The following is a 26,262-nucleotide window of genomic DNA, read 5'->3' as shown; positions in this document are numbered from 1 at the left end:
TTTTAATTAAATGTGAAATGAACATTGTTTTATAAATAACATTTTATTGACATCATGACACACATTAAGTGAAGTGTATTTTCTTGTTTAGTGATTTCTATTCCCGCTATCTCTCTCTCTGTCTTACTCGATCATTTACACTTTTTTGGTAAATTTTAAAATTAACCTGGGTTACTAGAGGTGGAGTTTTATGTAAATATTACAGTGGTGTCTAAAAAATTTCATACTCTTTTGTCTAATTGTTAAGTTGTTGTATTGCACCTCTATTTTAAATCTTAAATCAAATTTTTGAATGTACCAAAGTGTAAACTTCAACATGTTTTCTTTTTTAATTTCTTGAAAGAAAGTTTCAATTTCAAAAACTTTAAGTTGTAAAACAAAATATGTATTTTAAAGACAAAGTTCTTATATTTTAAAATTCTCTTAGCACAACGAAAAGAAATATCCAAATCTCATTAATATTCTATGAAATTATGTTAATTCTTGCAAAAGTTTATTTTTATTTTCTATATTTTTTGTTGTTAAAGTTATTGATTTTTCCTCCCAAATACATATACACTGAAACATTTGTATGTTGTTCATTTTCAATGTGTATACTAAAATTTTTTGTTGCTGTGTGCGTGTGAAATAAATGTATCTCCAACAGCTGTTTGCTGATGAAAGTTCCACTTCCATTACACATTCCGACCAAGTTAATACTCCTTAAGGCATGCTACAAATAATAAAAGTGATAAAAGTGGCAAAATAAGATGTTGTTGTTATTTCAACAACACAGACACATTTAAAAGGTTCAAAAGGTGGAGTTGGTCTTTAACGGTAGAAAAGCACATACTACTATTACTTTTTTCCCCTCGCAGTGGTAGTTTGAGGACGTCCACCATATGGTTAGTCACTTTTACTATGAGTAGTCGTGGTTTGTATTTTATCCTTTTGTTTTTGCCTTGTACTAAATTAATGTTGGCTGGCGCCAAAAGGATTGATGTTTTTAAATTTATGGCAGACAATTTTGATAGACATTCATATATTTTATAGTACTACGACTTCTACTAACAATAAAAATGACTTCAGAGTGGGTGTGAAATTTAAATATCCAACCATTGTAAAACAGAAGCCAGCGAAAAAGGAATGAATAATGATTTCATTGAGTAAAATTGTTCAGACAACAGTAATGATTGTAAAATTTTACAAATTTTTAAAAATATACATACATAAACTAATTCGTGTGGAAAATATGAGAAGATAAAAAGGGCATAAATGAACGGTTCAATTTTCAAAGTCTCACTCAAAATTTAAAATTTAGCTCAATACTAAATTTTTTGGGAAAACTAAACCCCCGCCCCACCTTTTTATAAGAAAAGATATATTAAAAATGCTAACGTAGACTGAAATACACATGATGGTGCGCCTCAAGCTTAATTTCTTATTAAAACGCAATCAAAGTGGAAATAACTGGGATAAATAAATTACAACTTTCTTTACGTTACAAGCACGCCCTTCCAATTTTTGGTAAAAATTATGCTACGTATCCACTATTAAGGGTGGCTAAACTAAAATATTCACAACTTAACACACATAAATGTATATGAATTTCTTTGTAGAAATATTATGATAATTTGATATTTTTTCGTCTTTATATCAAAACTCCTTAACGTTTTCCTTTGTCATGACTCATCCATTAAAGTAATCATAGACAGACAGAAACAAACCAAAAAATACCAAATCGATTTCAATGTTACATTGACAAATCAATTTGTATGTATAACATCCGTTCGGAAATGAAAGCACGTTTTTTTGGGGAAAAGACAAAACAAACACCACCCTCAGTTAAATCCACCTCCCCTTAATCATTTGCAATATAACCTATTTATTTAGTGTTGTTGTTATGGTTGGATATTTGCTTTGTTTTATATTCCTTATTTGTTTTTTTTTATTCTATTCTCTACTTTTTTTAGCCCTCCAAATGAACGTGTTTAAGTATCAATGAACACCTGTCTACTACTACTACGTATTCGTTGCGTCGAATATGTTTCTATACAAAACATGTCAATTGATTTGTATTTTTTACCTCGTTTTGTTTTTCTTCTACATATTACAGAAATCGATATTTATATTTAAAACACATGTTTTTTTTTTTTTTTTTTTTCTATTTACTTTTAAATTTATGCTAAAAAAAATTATACTATCTCACACATGCATATTGTAAAAAAATCAGTTATTCTCTATATACTTTTTAATAAACTATGTGACAATGTGACTGACCTGACATGTACGGAGACAGATACGAGGAAAGTTTAAGAAATGTTTTCTGATAGAAATGATAAACTTTGACAGTCAAAACTAATGTCATTTACAAATTTTGGAAATATGTCCTTTCCGGAATGTCCGGATTTTTTAATTTCTAATAAAGAATTTCTAAATATAAAATAGATTAAGAAATTGTAAAACTCCTTGAAATTCTTTCTATTTATGAAATCATAGATTTTTTAATTAAATACATAAGGGCAATTTCGTGTCAAGTGACCCAACTTTTAAATCGATGTCTTCCGATTTGAATGAAATAGGAGAATAGGAGAAAATTAAGTAGCAAATATTGAAAAAAATCTTGAGTAAAAAATTATTATGGGACTATATAGCCCTTAAAGGAAATTGTAAAAGCTTTCATCTGATCAAAAAAAGGGACTTTTTAAAAAAAAAAGTTAAAACAAAATTATAAATTTTTTATTGGAATCAATGAAGAAATAGCTATCCGAATGCCTTTGAGCAATTTTTGCTAGGACCAATAGGTGAAAAGTTACTCTCATTTGAATAAAACCCTGTATGACCAAAATGTCCAACTTTGACCCCCTCTAAGTCCGGCAGTTAGAGAGCTGAAAATTTGTGTCTGTCCTACTATCAAATAGTACTAACCTTGGGGCAAATTTCATCCAAATCAATTTTTTGAGTTGGGTCACTTGACACGAAATTGCCCATATGTATATGAATCTCCATATATCGTCATTAAAATTCTTCCTTATTGAAGTAATTTTTTCAGCGACTTCTATTACTTTCAAGTAAAAGTAATAAACACACCTATTTTTCAGCCCATAGCTGTATTTTTTTTTTACTTTTATTGACACCTTTTCTTAGTCTGTCTAACCCTCTCTTTTTTACTTTTTGTTTGCAACTTTTACAAAAAAAATTTAAGTTCAAATTGTTCGTGGTCTTTTACAATGTTATTTTAGATTTTTGTACTCATGCTAGCTAAGTTAATAAGAAGTGACTTTCTTAAAGCCATGGTCTCTTTTATTTTTTTATTACAAACACACACCGACAGTCAACACACCTGTGTACAATTTCAATTTACACTTACTACACACACAGAAATATATATTACATATTTTGACTTAACCTTAACGGTGTCTTTCAATTTTTCTCCATCCATGGTTCTGTGAAAATAAATAGTTGGATTTCTGTAAACGACTTGTCTTAAAGTTTTAGTTTTATTTCGTGTCGCTTGATATTGTTAGAGTTTATTATCACTTGTGTTGCAATGACATTGTTGCCAAGTTTTTCAAATAATATTTTTTGTTCATCGATACAGAAGAAGAGAATGTTTGAAAAAAATGTTGAATCGTTAGCTAAATGGAGCATGAGAACTACTTATGCATATTCGAATATGAATAATTTGGAAAGTTAAACCAATAAATTGGAATTATCTGCTTGCCAATCAACTCATCACCTTCAAGTCCCAAACTGTATACCTGCAAAACAACATTAATTTAACAGAATTAAACTTTAAAAAAGTATCCTTAAAATGTCAAAAACTGTTAAGAGTTGCAGGAGAAAAAGTGGTGTAAATACTGCCTACAACCCAGACTGCAACATGAAATGATGTGTAATAGACAAAATTTGCAATGGGTACGAGAATAATCCATAATACTTAAATAAAGGGTTAAGTGCAGGGTCAAATCAGCCAAGCAAGTGCAAACAACGAGTACAAAAATACAACATTTTGTACTTAGAAAATACAACAAGTTGAATACAAAAACAAACATTACTCAATGTTTTTAACATGTTTACCTTTTCTACTATACATACATCTTCTACTTTACTCTGCTTTGGGGTAAAGTAAGTGTGTATGTAAGTAATGGATATACGAATTGGTTAGTTTAGTAAATGACGAAGTGCAACTCCTCCATCTAAACATTCTTCGAAGTGAAAAAGTTAAAAGTGGTAAAGATTTATGTTTTAGTATAGAATGATAGAGTAGAATGATGTTACCACCAAACCAGTGTAGTGCACATTAGGATGGCTTCTTAATGTATGGACTAAAAAAGAGAAAATGTTCGGAATTAAAATATTTTGTTTGAATTTGAAGCGTTTGCTTTAATTCTATAGTTCTATTAAAATAATATATAAAAAACTATCCTTAGCCGTATATTGTGAATTTTAACAAACATGATTGCACTTGATAACAAGACTATATTATGTTCGAAAATTCGAAGATATGTATTAAATCATATTAAATTATTTTGGTCGATTCCTACTTAAAGTTCCACGGTCTCACAACTTTCTTCCTCTATTCGATGAGCTGTAGTTTCATGATCCCACATAAAATATGACAACAGAATATTATGTGTCATATTCTATTTTAATAATTTTCGGTTGTACATTCCTCCACACCAGCCCTTGTAATGAAATGTTTGCAGTATACATACATATATTCCAAGTACATAAAGAAATGTACTATTAACGATTCAAATAACAACAACTGAAAATACCAAAAGTAAAGTTAGGTTATGTGTTTCGCTTGGGTAGGAAAATAAATGTTCGTCAGAATAACAAGTACGTAAAAATATCTGTAAATTCTAGCAATTGCAGACAAATGAATGAGTCATCTTTGTGGCGCATAAAAAAATCATAGTCTCTGTTTTATTTTATTGCAGCATCCTTAAAGGGCAAGGACGTTAGTATTTTGTTTTAGAACTGAAAAAAATATGAAAAAAACTCTCTCTTATTGCTTGTTTTATTGACAAAATTGTTGAGAAATGTTGTTGGTAGTCTGGCTTTTTCATCATTTTTTTAAATAATGATTGGGGGGTGGTTGTCCTCAGTACTTTTATTTCTATTTGTACGTTTTTTTTTTCCTGTGTTAATAAAATTCCTTAACAATGCCGTCAACAGAGTAGTACTCATGGAACTGGGACTTTATGCAGCAACATGCTGGTTGTTAAGTGTTTTCTCCTGTTTTTTTTACTTTTATTCCTTTGGAAAAATGTTTTTCATGCTTATATTTTAAATATGAATGAATGTTTACAGTTTACATCCCCAAGTTGGCTAAATAAATATATGGTTTAACGTTTGTAAAGGCATTTTTTACGCTTTAAAAATCATAAAAAAATTTTGCCACCATTCGGTTTCGCTTTATGAAAAGAAATTTCCAACAAATTGTATGATTATGCTCTTCCAAAGAAGTTTGGTTTTAAAATAATCAATAAATCTTCTTTTTGCTTGAAATATAAGAGAATACTGTCTAGCAGTTATTTTCAAATTTAATAACATTTACCCCCATTTTCAATGCCTGATTATTTTTTATCGTAACGATAAATTTACAGAATTCATACAATTATTATTTAAACGATAACCGCAGGTTGAGATATTGGATCTTAGAGAATTTTATTTTCAAAATAAGGGCCTGATTTAGAATAATGATTTTATTATGAATGTTTATAAGGATATTACACAGTTTTTAAGGCATCAAAAGTATTTGTATACCAGAATAACTAACTAGTGTTTCTATATTGTAGAGGTGTAAATATAGTACTTTTTAGGTTTTAAAGTACTAAACTAATCTTCCGCTAGACTATGGACAGACTATAGACCAGAGACTACACTACAAACTAAACTATAAACTAGACTATAAAGTGGACTATAAACTATACTATAGACTTGGCTATAAACTAGACTATAGACTAGACTATAGACTAGACTATAGACTAGACTATAGACTAGACTATAGACTAGACTATAGACTAGACTATAGACTAGACTATAGACTAGACTATAGACTAGACTATAGACTAGACTATAGACTAGACTATAGACTAGACTATAGACTAGACTATAGACTAGACTATAGACTAGACTATAGACTAGACTATAGACTAGACTATAGACTAGACTATAGACTAGACTATAGACTAGACTATAGACTAGACTATAGACTAGACTATAGACTAGACTATAGACTAGACTATAGACTAGACTATAGACTAGACTATAGACTAGACTATAGACTAGACTATAGACTAGACTATAGACTAGACTATAGACTAGACTAGACTATAGACTAGACTATAGACTAGACTATAGACTAGACTATAGACTAGACTATAGACTAGACTATAGACTAGACTATAGACTAGACTATAGACTAGACTATAGACTAGACTATAGACTAGACTATAGACTAGACTATAGACTAGACTATAGACTAGACTATAGACTAGACTAGACTAGACTATAGACTAGACTATAGACTAGACTATAGACTAGACTATAGACTAGACTATAGACTAGACTATAGACTAGACTATAGACTAGACTATAGACTAGACTATAGACTAGACTATAGACTAGACTATAGACTAGACTATAGACTAGACTATAGACTAGACTATAGACTAGACTATAGACTAGACTATAGACTAGACTATAGACTAGACTATAGACTAGACTTAACGGAAGTTTATAAAAATGTCACGTATTTTTCGATATCGAAAATTAGTGAATATAGTACTGAAATGTTAAATTTTCCATGCCTGATTTAAACATAATATTGTACCCACATAAAAGAAATATTATTGATCTTTATGTACCCATTTATGTATATTTATTAATGACGGTATCATTGATTCTTTAATTATCAAGACAAAAATCAACATAAATCCCTTACGTCACCACCAGCTTTCAAAATTCCTTTTGAACTTCAAATTTATGTATTGTACTCATATGCAGTAACTATAATGATTTAATTAGACCCATTATATATTTGAACAAAACTCCCTTTCATTGCTTATTAAAAGAGATGTCAAATTGAAGTAATTTGTAAAGTAAATATATTGAAACTACCCCTATTTTATTGTGTGGATTCGTTACATCCTTTGTAGATTGTATTGAATAAAAATCATTTAACTTTAAGCTTTGTTAACTTTAAGACTTTAATACTAGTACAATATAAAAAATAGCTAATTCCAATTCAAACAAATAATCCCCCAAAATGAAAAGCATTCATAAAATTAATCGATTTTTTCTTTTCTCTCTTTTTCATATCTTTGCAGGTAAGTGTTTATTTATATGGAATGGCCAAAGACAAGTTCTTAAAACCTATAAAAATAAATGATTATCACAGCTACTGCTACTGCTACTACCACTTGTAAATTCGTAATGCGTAAGACCTTAATTGTAGTTGTTGAATAAGAACGAATTTTGACTTTCGTAATACAATTCGTGGCATTCGTATATCTTATTTAATGTGTTTTTGAATGTATGACACTTCCGTTTCGGGAAGTTTATGGATTTTTTTGATACGACTTATACTGTGTGTATATCTATGTATGTTTAGCACAGTTGGTATATATAAAAGGTACCGAAAAAAGCAAAATAACATACATAAAAAAACGCATAATAACTTACAAAATAGTCACTTAAGGAAATAAATGAGTTTAATATCTATTTGTACTTGTTTGTAGAAAGAACAAACGAACCTTAAAATCCAAAATAAAATGTCTAAATTAACCGGCGGATGTCGAAAAAAAGCTACAACAAGTATTAGTGGATTTATTTGTGGCATTAAATTTTAAACTTAAATGTTCTTATCGCCACCGACACATCAGCATACTTAATTCTTAACTTTTTTCATTGTTTTGACTATTGTTGCGAAATTATCTATAAATTAATTAATTTAACAAATTTAAAAATTCTCTATAGATTTTTTAATGACTGCTACTGCTGGATTTTGCTTTACTTTAGTTAAATTAAAACGATAAATTAATTATCTACGATTATTTGTTATTATTTGTATTAAAACAGACAATTTTCTATGGTTAATTATTTAAAACCCCAATGAAAGAGAATTTGTAAATTATGTAATAGTTTAATTATGTGGGATGTTTTACGCTTCAGAAAAAAACCTCTTGAAATTTATGCTTCACAATTTGTTCTTATTTCATTTGTATAATAATTAAACAAAAGCAATGCTCACAAAATCAATATTTCAATTCCCGGGCCAGTTGAATCTCTTGTTATAAAATGTTAATGGGTTGAATGTCTTCTGCTTTATATTTTTTAATTCATTTGTTTAATTAAGTGAGAGTTTATTGTTGTTAATTGAAAAATATGCATTATTAACAATTAAAAACTTTTTATTGTTGTCAATAGGATAATATTGAAATTAGTTGCTTTTAATTATTATGATAACAAAATATTTTATACAAGAAATTTAAAGATAAAATAATTGATTAATGAAAAAAAATACTTTAATTTTACTTAAATAACTCATACGTACTATGTATATAAATATGAGGTCATGACACGCTAAAACTTTATTCAAAATCTTTTTGAATTTTGAATTTCTTGGCAAAAGCATATCAGCGGCAAACGACTATTCAACCCGAAATGACAAAAAGGAATAAGTAAATAATATAGAAAAATACTCTAAATTAATTACAGTAGTCCCTTGTTTTACATAGACATGTTTTTTCTCAAAATTTTGGTTACCTTTGTCATTCGAATTATTTATTTCAGAAAATCTGTAATGATTTTATAATTTCAAGAGAATTTTCGAACAGAACTATTTTTTTTTCATATTTTAAATAAAATTTTATTAAAAATCCGAAAAATTTCTTGAGATTCTTCTTTTAAATCAACACTTTAGTTCTAAACAACGTGTTTCCGTCAAAAGCTTCACTTCAAGCAAATCAATTATCGCCGATTTTCAATTCTATGGAAATCCCTTAGTGGGTTAATATCAGTTTGCATGATTCTTTAATAATATTAATAAACTTATCAATATGGTATTTCTATTTACTTTGTTTAAAATTTCCAAAACTAATTATGCCGTTAAATGAGGGATTACTGTATTTATATTATATTTACCCAAAAAGCCCTACCTAAACTCTTGCATTTAAAAATTGTCACAAACTATAATAAAGCAAAATATAAAGAGGTTTTTAACCTCTGAGAAAATTCCCTTTTAATAAAGCTATCTAAAGCAGAATTGCTAAAGTAACGTAAAAACAAACTGAAGAAACAAATAAAATGTCATAATTTTAGAAGGATTTATAAAGTAAATTAATTTTCCGGTTGCGTGTCTTCTATGTTCGTTTTATTTTTTTTTTTTGTTGTTTTATAGACAGAGTTGAATAAATTTATAACAAAATGAAAATTCTCAAGGCTCATGAAAAGTCAGGGAAGTGATATTTTTGAACGATAAGAACAACAACAACAGCAATAATAAAGGATGTGCTTTTGAGAATTGGGTGTAACATGAGACTGTTACAATTTCGTATACAATAAATTAAAATAAAAAAGCAAATTTGAACATAAAACTAATGCAGGTTGACTTGGGTTCTAGTGTAATTTATATATTTTACATACACTCATAACCACATCAGGTTTAGATCTACATTTATACAAATACATACATATGTATATAACCCAGTTAACTGAGGTGTTACGTTGCTTTTTTCCACCACAAGGAAATGTAGAAAATGAATAATTTTCCCCCCTTGTCTTCCGTTTGGTCTTAAATTTTTTGTCTCTGCACCTCATCGTACATAAATTAAGGGAAAAACACATGTTAGCGTGTCATTACCCTTCCGATTTACAGTGTGTTTATGTGTTTAAATGTTTTGCTTATACTCGTATATAGTTCTAAACATCCTCCTCATATAATATTGCCTCCCCATCTGCACCATGTTTTCGCCTGATTGTCGGTGTGACTGACTCAGTGATTCTTTACCATTGTTATATGTATATGAACATACATATAAATACATATTAAGTAAATATAAAACATGACATTATTCGGCTTCCTTTTCAGCACGTCTGCCGGTCCGTATAATGTAAATTTTGCTGACATTCCTTTAGAGTTGTTGTTCTATTTGCGAAACTATTTGAACAATTTCAGTTACAAGTTAGAAATTACTCAACAATAAAAACCAAGAATTGTAATTATATTTATTACAATTAAAATTTCATGCAATAACATCTATATTTTTTTAAAGGCTTTTATTTATTTGTTTGTATTGGTAAAATTTTGTAACTGAATTTTCGACCAGTTCTTGTAGCCCGTTTTGGTTGAAATTAGGCTCACATAAAGACACCTAATGACAATGCAATGTTTTGAAAATTCGAAGTTATGTTAGTATGTTGTTGAAAACTGAATTTTTAAGCCACTTACTGTACTCTGATAACTACTTATATAATGTAATGTTCGAATTTTCATAATTATATTCCAAAATTTAAAGTTATGTTCGAAAGAATAATTTTAAAAAAATGGTTCGTTTAAAAGTTGTACACCATTTCTAAATTTTGCTTCTTCCAATCCAATCGGAATATATAACAGCCAAATAAATATAAGGACAAACTGCTTTTTCAAATTGTTTTAATTTTTATAAATATTTTATAAACATATAATTCTGCATAGTGCAAACAATTGAAAACATGTACTAAACTTTTCGAGACACATTAGTGGCAAGAAAAAAGTGGAAACATGTCTGGCTTTTAACTTCCTGTTAAAAAGACATTTATATAAATAAAAGTTCTCTTGGAAGTCTGAGACTCCAACTTTGCGATATGATTGCGCATTTTGCAAACAACCAACATAAAAGTTCTATTAAATTTTGATCCTATATTATTTTCTTTTTTATTTTTGTCTATAACAAAGTATCAAGTAGTTTCTTTTTTTATAAGACTTCCTTACAAAATGTCTTGAAGAACATAAAAAGGTCTATTGTTGTCATAAGCTTTTTAGGATATTTTTTCCTTTCTTCTCCCCCATTGAATGAATCACTACTACTTGCCACTTGTTAACATTTTCTTTAGTTGTTTTATATTTTTCCTTTTATATAAAACAAACTTATCCTTTTTTTTGTTATAAAAAAAAAAATCAACATGATATAACAGTTTTGAACACTGATATTGTAGTTGTTGTGGAAAATATAACTGAAATTTGAAACATTTTCCCTGGTGCGAGCCGGTTGGTTAAAATGGATACATGAAACTACGTCAATATTCTAAATGACGCATATTTTTCACAATAGCTAAACAATGTAAAATTGTGTTAGCTTTTAATGAAATAAAAAACGAAACTCCTTTTAGTGATTTTTTTCCTTATTTGGAAATTTGAGCTTTTATCCAAAGTTAATTATGAGTCATTTCTTTGATTAGACTATATACATACATAAATAATGTTGAATTTTATATAAATAATTGGATTATAGTATTCTAATATTAATATGTATTATTAATGTGTAATAAAGGAGGCAGGAAATAGTTTATATTTCAAAATAAGCTTTTAGGGGTGATTAAAAACATTAATAAAAAATCTCAAATTTCGGAGTTAAACACTTTTCTTTAAAGACATATTTCAATACATCATAAATCATTGATAATATTAGGCAATATAAGACCTATTTCAAATTAGTATAATTTTCCGCTTCTCTAGCTTTTTAAGTAGTAAGCTAAAAGAATAGAATATTACGATGGATATAAAAAACATTAATGTGTTTTGTTTTGATAAAAATTCCATTATATTTTTTTTTTCTTTAGTAGTTTGTTTAACATTTGAAGTTCAATTTCACATTAAATAAGCTTAGATACTTTAAGGATAATAATATGCATTACCACCATTTCATTGTTGTTATTTTTCCTTTATTATCATATAACTTGTATTGAAGGATTATTGTAAATGAATTGTGTTGTGCAATTGAACAACGTTCAGACACGTGCCATTCAGACTTGGATTCTTGTAATAAACGTGTCAAAATTGAGTTGGAACCAAATTTATACATGCGTTCAAGTGCGCTTCTATTTAAATACAACAACAACTTTATTTTATTCATTTCGTAAATGATTTATTTTTCTTTTTCAACTTCTCAAGTAGGCAAATAATTGCATTGAAGCGAGTTATCAGGATTGTGAGAAAGGGGTGATGCTAAAAGAAAAATTAAATTTGAAATTTGATCTTTGAAGATAAATATTATTGTACTTACAAACACTTAGTCCTTTGTTCAGAAAAATTAAATATTAAAGAGTATGAAAAACATTTCAAATTACAAAAAGTTTTATATACTTGAATACATAATATGTAGGTATGTAGTTGGAACCACAAAATAAACTCTTAAAAATATTGGTACATTGCCAAAATGTTATTAAATATTAATGTATTCCTAACAATGTACATAGGGGAACTCGAAAAATCGGTTTAATTTTGTAAAAACATGTATCATTATACATAGTTTAAAAAAACTTTTGCTGAATCTAATTTGAAAATCCTTTCGTTTAATATGTACAGAAGCAAAAACAAAGCCGACTATCGTTATCGCTACCCTTTACAGCTCTACTACCGTTACTGAAATAACTGGAATTGCCGTTATTTCAATAATATTCTAAAATTCTTCTTCAATAAGAAATGATTGTTTGAAATTTCTGAAATACATGTATAACAAGTAAGAAAGTATAGTCGGGCATGGCCGACCATATGATACCCTACACCAGTTATGAATATTAAATGTGATTTATTTTTCATAATAAAGCATTTATCTTCAATATTCCTTTATTCCGATATATTTAAGCAATTTATGGATGAAAAACTAATTTTCTGAAAGAGGCTTTATATGGGGGCTAGGGGCAAATATGGACCAAGCCCGATAACATTTTGTGAATATATTTATATTTATATAATATTTTATTGTGCTGAATTTCGTCGCGATATTTGTGTTTATAAGTTAATTTTGGACATTCAAGTAATTTTCTGAAGGGGACTTTGTATGGGAGCTAGGGTCAAATGGGGCCCGATCTTTATGAAATTTGGCAGGGTTATCAAGACTTCTATAAAACTAAGTTGTGCCGTATTTTATCGATGTATCTGTATATTTAACATAATTATGAGCTCAGAAGCCCTTTTCGGGGGGTTCTGTTCTATGGGGGCTAGGTGAAATAATGGACCGATTTTAACCATTTTCAATAGGCTTCGTCCTTGGGTCAAATAAAACGTGCGTGCCAAATTTCATCCAATTACCTTGAAAATTGCGACCTGTACCTTGCGCACAAGGTTTACATGGACAACCAGCCAGCCAGACGGACGGACGGACAGACGGACATAGCTTAATCGACTCAGAAAACGATTCTAAGCCGATTGGTATACTTTAAGGTGGGTATATGACGAATATTTTTGTATGTTACAAACATCAGCACAAACCCAATATACCCTCCCCACTAAAGTGGTGTAGGGTATAAAAATCTGATACAACTCGTAAAATAATTCAATATACTAAAATGTATACTATTATGAATAATGTAATGAACAAAATAAGTAATACCCAAAACAATAGTTATTATTAAGAATATAATAGAAATTCTTAAATGTACTAGTAGCGTACATTGTATGAAAAACTATTGTTTGAATACAGAACTACAGTAAATTTTTCGATCAACATTAGACTGGTACTTAAAAAACTAGCTAAAGCTATACAAATATTTTCATAAATATTATTTGTACAATTCAAAATCGATATCATAATGTTGTATGTCGTAATTTGCTTATTATTTTGTTTTTGTTTCTAAAATTTTTATTTGAAAAATATTTATGACATACAGCGATACGACGACACTAATTGTGAATAGTTTAAACATTTTGGTAAATTATATAATATTAATAGTAAATGTATTTGCTTTAGAATTATTTTAGTTTTGTTATACTCATTGTAGGGCATTCCGAACAATATTAAATACATAATTTAAAATTCAAAACACATTATACATATATAAACTCGTAAACAAAACATTCCTTCGCAACGTTAAAAACAAACTCAACTGACAAGAACAGAGTAGAGTTACGTTACGTCTGTAAGAATAATTGAAAAAATATTCCTACAAGTATAAGACATTATTATTATTGGAATAATTTAAATATATTCTGTTGTTTAAATTCATTTTTGACTGCGGTGCCTAATTTGTAGATTCACAGGGCAAAAACAAAAACACCAAATGTTTACTTAAGAATATTGGATTTTAAATCAACAATAAAGATGTTCCCACACCAAATGGACACAGACATGAAGATGACTGTTTAATTATTTAAAAATAAACAAAGATATACAATTTATTTTAATATGATCAAGTTTAATATGTTGTTTATATTTTGTGCATTAAAGTTGTTATTAAAATACAGGATCTCCCAAAAGGAAATGTAGGTTTTCATTAAAATATTAAATATTAAAAATATTTTCTTAATTTAGAAAAGTTTTTAATTTGGAAACACTAACTGTACCTACAACTGCAACTTAACTGCAAAATTCAATGTAAATTGTACTTTCAACCGTCAAGCAAAAACTTATTTAATTATCAATGAACCATTTAACCACAGAATAGTTTTTCTTATAAAAACTTTAAAGTTTATGCTTTGAAATTTGATAAATTTAACCACAATGCGGTTTATTATTAAAATCAAATAAAAAACTCTAATAAAAACGAATAATATTTACAGATACTTAGATATAAACGTTGGAGAAAATAATCAATGCTTTCAAAGAAATTATATTAAGCGAAATGTGTGGGTCATATACAGTCGTTTCAAAAATTAATCGTACAATGAACATGTTGGTTGTATATTGGTCCAAATTTAAAAACATAGTTATCGTCTTATTAAATATTGAAAAGTCGAATTGTTAAAAATTTTAATATGTCGAAAAGTGATGTGAAAGCTAATTAAAAATTGACACAAAGCTTAGGCCTGAGCTTCTACATAAAGAACTAAAAGTCAAGCGAAATGTTGGATGTCAAGGCAGAAAAAAATATTTGTAGAGAAACAAATATTTTTTATCTTGGTTGAAAGGATTGGTGGATATTTTAGGGAACTAAAAATATAGGATAACTTTTTTGATAGCTCTTTTTAGGTAATACATTTATGTATTCCTATTAAGAAATTCATTTTACATAGTTCCATTTTTCATTGGCATTGTTTTGCTCTAAGCACTTGACAGCCAATGATCATCATTACAATGGTAATTTTCTTTTAATGTTTTTAGACCAAATTTCCATAAACACTAATGGACACGCGACATTATGGTCGGTCGCTCCATTTTTTATATAAAACATTATTTAACTCAGTTGATTCTATTGCGGTGAATATTTAGTATTCTTTGTATAAGTGGGGATGTGGTTTTTGTTTTATTTACAACACCTTTTTTAGATTCATGAGCTTTTTTTTAGATTAAATAGTTTTTATTTTAACTTTTGTGTTCATGGTTTAAATGAGAATATGTACATATAGATGTATTTGTATACATATAGAATACTAGGTAATGACTCAAAATAAATAGAAATTGAATATTCATTTATAAAATAGTCGATTAATGAAAATGACAAAAAGAGTTGGTTTACAATGAAATGTGGTTTTAAACTCTCCTTTTCTCGTTTTAAATGAAAGTGTTGGCATAAATTGAAAAAGGTAACACTATATCTGTAGACACACTTCAAATATAAAACCTACCGCTGGGGTTCAATAACTACCGTCTTCTTTATATAGAAATGCTATAATAAGTAACTTATTCTGAAGGAAACTTCCACCCTACTTATTTGTAAACATGTGTAAGTTGTGGAAATAAATTTTTAATATTTTAATGTAATCATTACCAGAAAATTTGGTTAAAGTTTTAATAAATGTGTTTTAGTTTTTTTATTATATTCAGTTAATACTTATATACAGCATTTAGTTAGTTTGTTTGAAAGAAGGATGTATGTTTCATCAAATCCGAAGAAATATCGCTAGGCCGTCGTCGGGCTTTATATGTACATATATAGCATTTACAAATCTCTTTAAAAATCAATCATTTGCAATGACTAATCTAGACTTACGAGTAGGTATACGTCAAAATTAATACATAACTCACTTTTTGTATAATTTATTTTTTACTTTTGTTTAGATTCTATCAGCCACACATTTTCCGAAACATTTTCAAATGCGTACATACAACATATATATGTAAATATGTGCATATGTATTAAATTTTTATGTAGATATTTACATATATTATTTCTACGCTTGAGTGTTGCTTTTCACTAACTACGGCATTGTATTCCCTCCTCCTCCTCTTGACCTACTTACTCAAACCCATGTTTGTTTGAAAGCTTCAAATTAAACGCAATGGCTGCTAGTAGTGAGTAGTAAAGTACAATAGGGTTTTATTTATTTTTTTGATGTTTGATTCGTAGGAAAATACAACTTTACATGGAATATAAAAGATTTACATACATATGTATGTATGAATGTATGTATGTAATGTTTATTACGTATTTTACATAGGTACATAAATTTATTTGTAATGCTCAAGGCTAAATTGGGGTCGACATGGCTTTGTGGCGGCAAAATCTATGTTTTGTTTTTGTTGTTGAGTTGAATTTTCTTCTATTGAATAGATTCAATGTGAATTTTCTACACTGACCGGAAAAATAGAGTTCAAGTACTTAAAAAAAAATAAAGTATACTTTAAAAACAAGTAACTAAATGGGAGGAACTTTCTACTTGTTTTTACAAGATTGTTAATCCATTACCCGAAATATTTAAATATATTTAAGAATTATCTAACAATAATTAAATAACCTTTTATTTTCTATTTTTAGTTACCGATGGGTGAAAAACGGCAAAAAATTCGATTGGCAAGCATACGATAATCGTATGTTGCAGCAACCTGGACGTGGTACCTTGGTTATTACTTCACCAAAAGATGAAGATTTGGGTCAGTACCAGTGTTTTGCCGAAAACGAATTCGGTATTGCCACATCAAACTCTGTGTTCGTACGCAAGGCTGAACTGAATGCATTCAAAGATGAAGCTGCCAAAACCGTAGAAGCCAATGAGGGTGAACCTTTCTCGCTGCAGTGTGAAGCACCTGACGGTTGGCCAAAGCCCACAGTCAATTGGTTAATACAACAGTCCATCGATGGTAATATCAAATCGATAAATAACTCTCGCATGACTTTGGATCCCGAAGGCACATTGTGGTTCTCGAATGTTACACGAGAAGATGCCAGTGATGATTTCTATTATGCTTGCTCTGCTACCTCAGTGTTCCGTAGTGAGTACAAGATTGGTAATCGTGTGCTCTTGGATGTTAAGCAGACCGGCATTAGTGCTTCCCAAAATAAATTCGCTCCCAGAAAACAGTATGTAACACGTAAGAATGAAGTTGCTCTAAGAGGTAAACGTGCAGAACTCTTTTGTATATATGGAGGAACGCCATTACCGCAAACCGTGTGGAAGAAAAATGGCGGACCGATAGAGTGGAGTGATCGAATAACCCAGGGTCATTATGGCAAATCATTGGTTATACGCCATGTTAATTTCGATGATAATGGTACCTATACTTGTGATGTTTCCAACGGTGTGGGTAACGCTCAATCTTATTCCATTAACCTACAAATCAACGCCATTCCCTACTTTACTGTGGAACCTGAAATGCAAAATGCTGCCGAAGATGAAACTGTCGAATTTCGTTGCGAAGCTGCTGGTTCTCCCGAGCCCACGATTCAATGGATTCACAATGGTAAACCCATTAGTCAAGCCCCGCCCAATCCCAGACGTATCGTGGAAACCAATCGCATTATTATTCGCGATTTGTTGAAATTGGACACTGGTAATTATGGTTGTAACGCTACCAATTCTTTGGGCTATGTTTACAAAGATGTCTACTTGAATGTCTTGGCCTTGCCGCCAGAGATTGAGGAGCCTCCTCGCAAAGAAGCTACTGTTGATGGCAAGAACGTAACCATGCGTTGTCGTGTGTTCGGTGCTCCCAAGCCTCAAGTTAAATGGATTCGTAATGGTCTCGAATTGACTGGTGGTCGTTACACAGTATTACCATCGGGAGACTTACAAATCGAACAAGTCAGCTTCAATGACGCCGGCCAATATACTTGCTTCGCTAAGAACAAATTCGGAGAGAAATCAGCGAACGGTTCGTTGATTGTTAAAGAGCACACACGTATCACCCAAGAACCACAAAACTACGAAGTAGCCGCTGGTCAGTCCGCCACTTTCCGCTGTAACGAAGCTCACGATGACACATTAAATTTGACAATTGAGTGGTGGAAGGATTCCCAGCAAATCGATTTCGAAGCTGAAGCCCGTTTTGTAAAAACCAATGATAACTCGCTGACAATTGCCAAGACCATCGAGCTGGATTCGGGCGAATATACTTGTGTGGCCCGAACAGAATTGGATGAAGCCTCCGCCAAAGCAAATCTGATTGTCCAAGATGTTCCGAATGCCCCTCTTCTCTCTGGAGTTAAATGTATGGAACGCCATGCTGAAGTTAACTGGGAACCACAGGGTGACAATCGTTCTCCCATTTTGCATTATACCATTCAGTATAATACCTCCTTTACACCAGCCTCTTGGGACGTTGCCTTTGAAAAGGTGCCTTCTACTGATTTCTCCTTTACGGTCGATATGTCACCTTGGACGAATTACACCTTCCGTGTGATTGCTTTCAACAAAATCGGTGCTTCGCCTCCATCGAGCCACAGTGAAACTTGCACAACACAACCCGACGTTCCCTACAAAAATCCCGATAATGTTGCTGGTCAAGGTAAAGAACCCAACAATTTGATAATCACCTGGACTCCAATGCCTGAGCTAGAACACAATGCACCCAATTTCCAATACCGTGTGTCTTGGAAACGTGATATTCCTGCAGCATCTTGGGAAAACAAGGACATCTATGATTGGAAGCAAGATAGTTTGGTAATTACCGATCAACCCACATTTGTGCGTTACATCATTAAAGTTGCTGCCATTAACGAACGCGGTGAAGCAAATGTAGCCGCTGAAGAAATTATTGGATATTCCGGCGAAGACCGTAAGTATTTTTACAAACAATCATAAACGTGTACATGACTTTAGATTTTTATAAAAACCCTATTATACTCCATTCAAAGGTCCTTTGGAAGCTCCCACAAATTTCAGTATGATCCAAGTAACCGGTGCCACTTCAGCCATCTTAGGCTGGAACCCCGTAAGTGCTGAATCAATCCGTGGTCACTTTAAGGGATACAAGATTCAAACATGGACTGAAAAGGAGGGTGAAGAAGGCTTACGTGAAATTCACGTTAAGGGTGATTCTAACCAAGCTTTGGTAACACAATTTAAACCAGATTCCAAGAACTTTGCTCGTGTTTTGGCCTACAATGGACGATTCAATGGTCCCGCTAGTGCCGTTATTGATTTTGATACACCTGAAGGCGTTCCGTCCCCCGTAGAATCACTTGAAGCTTATCCTATGGGCTCCTCTGCTTTCTGGTTGGTCTGGAAGAAACCCTTAAATCCCAATGGAAAACTTACTGGCTACAGAGTATATTATGAAGAAGTGAAAGGCAGCTATGTGGGTGAAAGACGTGAATATGATCCTCATATTACTGATCCAAATGTGACAAGTATGAAAATGGCCGGTTTGAAACCAAACACAAAATATCGCATTTCTATTGCCGCTACCACTAAAGTAGGAGAGGGTTCAGAGTGAGTATACTTATAGAGAAACGTGTATGAATACGAATAGAAAAAATTTTCTGTTTTTCAGGCATTTCATTGAAAAACGAACTTTGTCAGAAGATTCACAAGCACCAGCTGTGCCCTTCTTTGAATATCAACAATTGCCTTCAGAAAATGGCTTAGCCAAGTTCCGTGTCAACTGGAAACCAAATACTGAAGGACATGCTGGTACACATTTCTTCACGCAATACAGGTTAAAAGCGCTAAGAAAAATACTTTTCGAACATTTAACTATAATGAGACTTTCTTTTATACAGAATTAAAGGCGAAACAGAATGGAATAAGGCTCCAGAAGAAAAAAATCGTGATTATCAAGAAGTGGCCGGTTTAGATCCCGATACAGTCTATGAATTCCGCGTAGTGGCAGTTGACGGTCATTTTATGACTGAAAGTGCCGCACAGGAGGTTGACACCAATGGTGTCGATGGTCCTATCAAAGTTCCAAATGAAAATCTTGCAAATGCCGGCTGGTTTATCGGCATGATGTTGGCGTTAGCCATCATAATCATATTATTTATTATTATTTGTATTATCCGTCGCAATCGTGGAGGCAAATACGATGTTCATGATCGTGAATTGGCCAATGGCAGACGAGACTACCCAGATGAAGGTGGTTTCCATGAATACTCACAGCCGTAAGTTAATATAGGAAATATATACTTAATTCAATTTTAATAAACTAATTCATATTTACTTTGTTGTATTTTCTCCATTTATTTTAGTTTGGATAATAAGAGCGCTGGTCGTCAATCTGTAAGTTCAGCCAAGCCAGGTTTGGAAAGTGATACAGATTCTATGGCTGAATACGGGGATGGTGATACAGGTATGTTTTCCCAATAATAAAAGCTCATGTACATACAAACAGAAATTCAATTACTATGTGTAGTTCATTGATGTTTTATTTTTTATTTTTTTTTTTTTTATTAATTATTATTTTTCTTTGATTTTTATTTATTTGCATTTATGTTGAAAATGAGCTCAGCAGGTGCACGTAAAGTAAATCAAACTTTACCTACTTTATCAGAACATATAGATGAGGCTTCATCGTATGGTGTTAAAAAATAATAGATTTTTTTATCTATACCACAATACATACATATAATAAATTTTGTAAAAATTGTAAGGTAAAATATTGGTTAAACAATTTTTTGCATGTTGAACGATAAAGAAATTGAAAATACGACAAACTTTAATCACGGCTTCAAAAAATGTATAACGCAACAAATGTTTTTTTCTTTGGATAACTAACAAATCAAAACCACTTCTTTAGTTAATGATTGCTTAATTTTTTTGAAGCAAACTAATAATGATTTACAAGATACATAAATATGTATATTTAATATTCAATAAAAGGACAACAAAATTAAATATAATCACGATTTTTTTCACACATACCTATGCTTAATGATTTTTTCTGAAATATAAATTAATTTCATGTTTTAAAATATATTTTTGTCCAAATTAAATTGTAATATTTGCTTTATTCTGGCACCAGTCCTAATTGAATTCTGATGAATACTGTAACGATACTAATAAAAACAAATACATATCAAAAACTTTTTTATGCAGATTTCAATTTTATTAAATTCTCAAATAATAATTTATTTGGTCATTTTAAATTTAAAAGTTCTGCTTAACCACTTATCGTTAGTTATATAAGTAAATATTTTTACAGAAAAAGCATCTATGTGTCAGTTACTATGAAAGTTTGTTTAAAAACATAAAATACATGAAATGAAAAATCTTTCAGCCATTTAATTTTTTGAGCACAAAAAAAATGTTTTTTTTTATGTAAATTTTATTGTCGAGCACTAGTCTGATTGAGGGGTTAAAATTAGAATAAATCAAAGTAACAAAAAAATATAAATCCATATGTATATAAACTTTGATTTCTGGTACGATCTAATATAAAACCTGCAAGATCTTACAAGTACTGGAACCAAGCGTTACACTCATGTATAACATAAATCACTTCAAATTCACCGGCATTTGTATTTGAAAATACAGAAAATGCAAGTTATTAAATTTTATATTTATAAAAGTTTCATGTTTTATTTGGCTTTGTTTGTTTATTTTCTTTAAGTATTTTAAATAACACGCCCAGCTTTGAAGCAACATCATCATAAACACATTCAGAAAGCATCAAAACATCTCATCACAATTGCAATGTTTTTTTATAAATAAACCAGCTCATTTTCATCATCATGCAATAGAGCTCAAGCATATTTATTGTTATAAAATTTTTTAAATTAATTTATGTTTTATTATTTTTATTTTTTTATGTTTTTAATTTATGTGTCTTGTGTTACGATTTGACAAATAATCAACCACCTTAAAATCAACCAACCTCCACCAACAACACCTGTTTTATCATCACCTATTGAATTTTGAAAAATGAAATGCAACTTTATTTTCTACCACTATGTGATGTCATCGCAATATTTTTAAAACCGTGTGTAGGCATGAATGAAGATGGTTCATTTATAGGTCAATATGGACGTAAAGGACTTTGATTTAGTTTAAAATAAATACAAAAAAATATAAATTTAAAGAAAAACCAGCAACCCCCCTTACAAACCATTATATAAACTACAAAAATATTGCGATCCAGCAAATTCCAAATTAATAATTAAACAACAATCATCACTCTCAAAATTAAATTATATGATTATTATTTTACAAAAATCAACTGCCAGCAGCTACATATTGTTTACGTTTAATAATATAAAAAGAAAATCTCGAAAAAACATTTAAAAAGAAACGAATAACAATTGGATATCTAAACGTCATATGTTCTATTAGTTTTTTACAAATTATTGGCGTATGTAATTGAATTTTAAGTTTTTTACTTTTTATTTTATTTTACATTGTCATTATTTTTACTTTTTTTATTTTTATTATTTTACTTTTTTATATTGTCTTTTTATAAGTATTTAGTGTAGCTATTATTCGTTTTGTCCTTCCCTCCTTCCTCTAATAATGTAATGACGCTCTCTCTTTTTTATTTTATTTTTTTATGTAATGAATATATAGTTTTTTATATAATAAAGCTTAACATTAAACATAATTTTTTAGTTATTAATTACTATATATAATGAAATATAAAAAAAATCAAAAAATATTTTGTAATGTTTTTATGTAAATTTAACTTAGTTAAGTTAAATTTGTACCTCTTTTCGTATTAAAGAATAATAAAAAACACAAAATAAATAATTAAAAATCGTAAAAACCCAAAATATTTTGAGTTAATTATTTCACAAAGTAGTTTTGTTTTGAAAACCTTTTAGTTTTAAAAATTTTTTAACAATGTTTAGAATTTGAAAAAGGTATTTATTTTTACATTTTATTTTATTTTTAACACTTCTATTTTTATAATTCGATTATTTGAAACCCCTTAATAAGATAGACATTTTTTATTTAACTTTTTAATCCTTTATTAATAAATAATTAAATAAAAATGTTGTAGAAATTAACAAACTTTAACCTATATTTTAACAAAATATTTTAAACATTTTTGAAATTTGGAACCATAGCTAAACTTCGAAAAATTGAAATGAACAAACAATATGTATGTACATTAGGGTAGTCCAATTTGTATGGAGGAAAAATAATGTGTCAATGTTGCCATCTAAAATTAAAGTTTAATTGATTCTAAGACCCCATTTCAAAAAATTTTTAGCCTGGCGTCAATATTTGGTGAGCTGGATCAAAGGATAAAAACAACATACAAACCGTTATTAACAAAGAAAGCATAACAAACAAGTAGATGCTTAGAATAAATTGTGTTCATATTTTAGATAAACTGTGTTATATACCAATGTAGAGCTAATGAAAATGCGCGTATACGGATGTACATATTATGTACGTTAGATAAATATAGCTAGCACAATACCGGGGAGAAAATAGGATTAAAAATATTTAAATAAAAGAAATATATCGAATTTCGAAAAACAGAAAAAACCATTTCGGTGAAATTATATCAGGTTTATAATGTAATTATTTCAATTAATTACATTAAATAATTCCATGTAAAAATTTGAAAAACTTAAACATTTTTCGAAAAGTTACGACATTTGTAATAATTTTGGAGTTTTATACAAAATTGTGTTATGCCATTGAAATAGTTACCCAAAGACCATTCATATGATACTAAATTTACGTATAGTTTATATGCAAGAAATATAATAAAAATCATAAGAACCTTAAAAAAGAACCTTTTTATTCTTTGATCCAGCTCACCAAATATTGACGTCAGGACAAAAATTTTGAGAAATGGTGAACCAAATTTAAATTTTCGGTGGGAACATCAGTAACTTCCATTTGGGTGCCATATTGTTTTTTATCAAAGATTTGGCTAGACCAGCCTGAAATCTAAACACCTGTTTGGTTGTTTTCAAGATACATAGTTGTAACGATTCATTACATAAAGTTGAAAATTTTTTATTTTCTGTTCAATATTTACTTACTTGCAATACTTATTTTATAAAAATAATTTCAAATTTAACTGAATACAGAAGAGGTTTATGTTTATACCTAAAAATGTTTATACCTAAACCGGTGTCGCAACGTTCTATGTTATAAAATTGTTTATGACAATGAATGATGCGACACCGATAGAACAATTATTTTTCGTTAACTTTTTCATCGGAATCGTATACAAAGTAACCCATAGCAAGAAATAATTTTATTTTAAATGTTTGTAACTAAAATAACCTTATCGTTAGCATTAGTTTATATTTCACAAAATACCTCATACATAAATAAAAATGGTGAAAGTTATTTTAAGATATACATTATTTTCTTTTTCTCTTAAGGTCAATTTACTGAAGATGGTTCTTTTATTGGACAGTATGTACCAGGTAAACTGCAGCCTCCTGTAAGTCCACAACCCGTTAACAATACACCTGCGGCACATACACCTACAGCGCCTCCAGCTCCAACACAGCAGAATGCTGCGGGAAATAATGCAAATACTACAGCTGCCGTAGCTACTTATGTCTAAATCTAATTCCTAAAAATGTTTCTTATACAAATTATAAGAAATAAACCTAAAAAAACAAAGCGCAATTTCTGCAAGAAGAATTAAAAATGCAAATTATATTTAAAAACAAATATTAATATGCTTTTTCAAATATGCTTAATTATATTAAAAAAACAATTAAAATTTTTTGGTATTCTCTTATTTTAATGGCAAATTTTCTAAGACATGCAGCTTTTTTAAAAATATTTTTTTTTAAGGAAAAGAACAAGAAATTTAACAAACATTCTAAATTTTTAGTCCGTAAACCTTTTCAAAAGCCTTTAACGAAATTAATAAAATATGTATAATAATACACAGTAAAACAAATAATAACAATTAGGTTTATAGTACGTATATATAATATTACAACAAATGTGTGTGTGTTTAATTTTTTTTATAAGTTTAATAAAATTTTAAATTACTAAAATGCATTAATAAATATACATATTAGGGTTTTTATTCAGTCGTTGTTCCCCACTAAAATTAATATTTTAAAATATGTATGTTCCAATATTTAATTATGGAAAATTTTAAAAGTAATAGATTGTCATTAGATTATTCTGTGTAAATTTACTCAAATTCGTAAAAAAAGTGTATCTAAAAAAATATTATTTTAAAAAAATTTAAGGGAACATCCAACGATTAGTTCGTCACCCTGATATGCATTATTATAAATATAAAATATGAATTTTAACATCAAGAATCTCAATATGTTTTTGCAATGTCTACTATTTTTGATTTTTAATTCTTCATTTATTATAGTTATTTTATAAGAAGTATTTAAATAAATGTACATTATATAAGTTGAATAATAAAATATTAACATATTGTATAAAATACATACTATGTTTCTAATCTTATAAAATGTATTTGAAATGAAAAAAAATAAACGACAGTAATGTTCAATTGATTTTCTTTAAAATTAGATTATAATTACTTGAAATTTACATTAACTACATATATGAATTTATTTTAAGTAGGTATGTATAACCTGTGTTCATTTTTATAACTTTTTTTAAATACTACAGAAATAATTACAAAAACTAAGCATTTTTAAAAAAACAAAAATAATGTTAAAAGACAATTCTCCTGTATGCGTTGAAAACAGTACTAAATTTAGGTAATTATTGTGAAAGTCATTTATTTAATAACAATTTTTTTAATAATAAAACTTTTTCAAGAGAAAATATCAAAAGAATTAAATATAAATATTACAAACTATTAATCACAATTAGATCGGCTTTTAAATATGCATCCTAAGTTCATTTACACCGAGTTCTTTCATTACGCTTTAAAATTGACACTATTAAATTTTCAATTTAAAAAAACTATATAATGTTTTAAATTATTTTAAGTCTATCTTATGATATTTTGCAATTCGTCCAATAGTGTAATTAATGTTTAATTAATTTTTATATTTAACAATTAACTT

The 26,262-nt window shown here is 29.1% G+C and overlaps 1 protein-coding gene across 6 annotated transcripts in view; it reads left to right on the top strand.

Annotated features, from left to right (window-relative positions):
• Nucleotides 1-25,680, top strand: part of LOC119601990 (neuroglian) — a 67,371-nt gene extending 41,691 nt beyond the window's left edge. For 2 of the 6 annotated variants that reach the window (XM_037953287.1, XM_037953288.1), the window contains 6 exons: nt 16,885-19,121; nt 19,201-19,777; nt 19,839-20,003; nt 20,068-20,445; nt 20,533-20,633; nt 24,625-24,812. In XM_037953287.1, coding sequence (XP_037809215.1) covers nt 16,885-19,121; nt 19,201-19,777; nt 19,839-20,003; nt 20,068-20,445; nt 20,533-20,633; nt 24,625-24,812 — 3,646 coding nt within the window. Of the gene's footprint in view, nt 1-16,884; nt 19,122-19,200; nt 19,778-19,838; nt 20,004-20,067; nt 20,446-20,532; nt 20,634-20,792; nt 20,935-22,270; nt 23,047-24,624 lie in introns of those variants that run through there. The other 4 variants (XR_005231304.1, XR_005231305.1, XM_037953286.1 and 1 more) reach the window with 4 other exon arrangements.
• The last annotated feature ends 582 nt before the right edge of the window (nt 25,681-26,262 follow it).

This window comes from Lucilia sericata, unplaced genomic scaffold, assembly GCF_015586225.1.
Source record: "Lucilia sericata isolate MDLA Ls3-8-SP2 unplaced genomic scaffold, ASM1558622v1 Contig000204F_arrow, whole genome shotgun sequence".
Taxonomy (NCBI): Eukaryota; Metazoa; Arthropoda; class Insecta; order Diptera; family Calliphoridae; genus Lucilia; species Lucilia sericata.
Note: the sequence above shows the minus strand (reverse complement) of the source record. Positions and strands in the feature narration are given on the sequence as shown.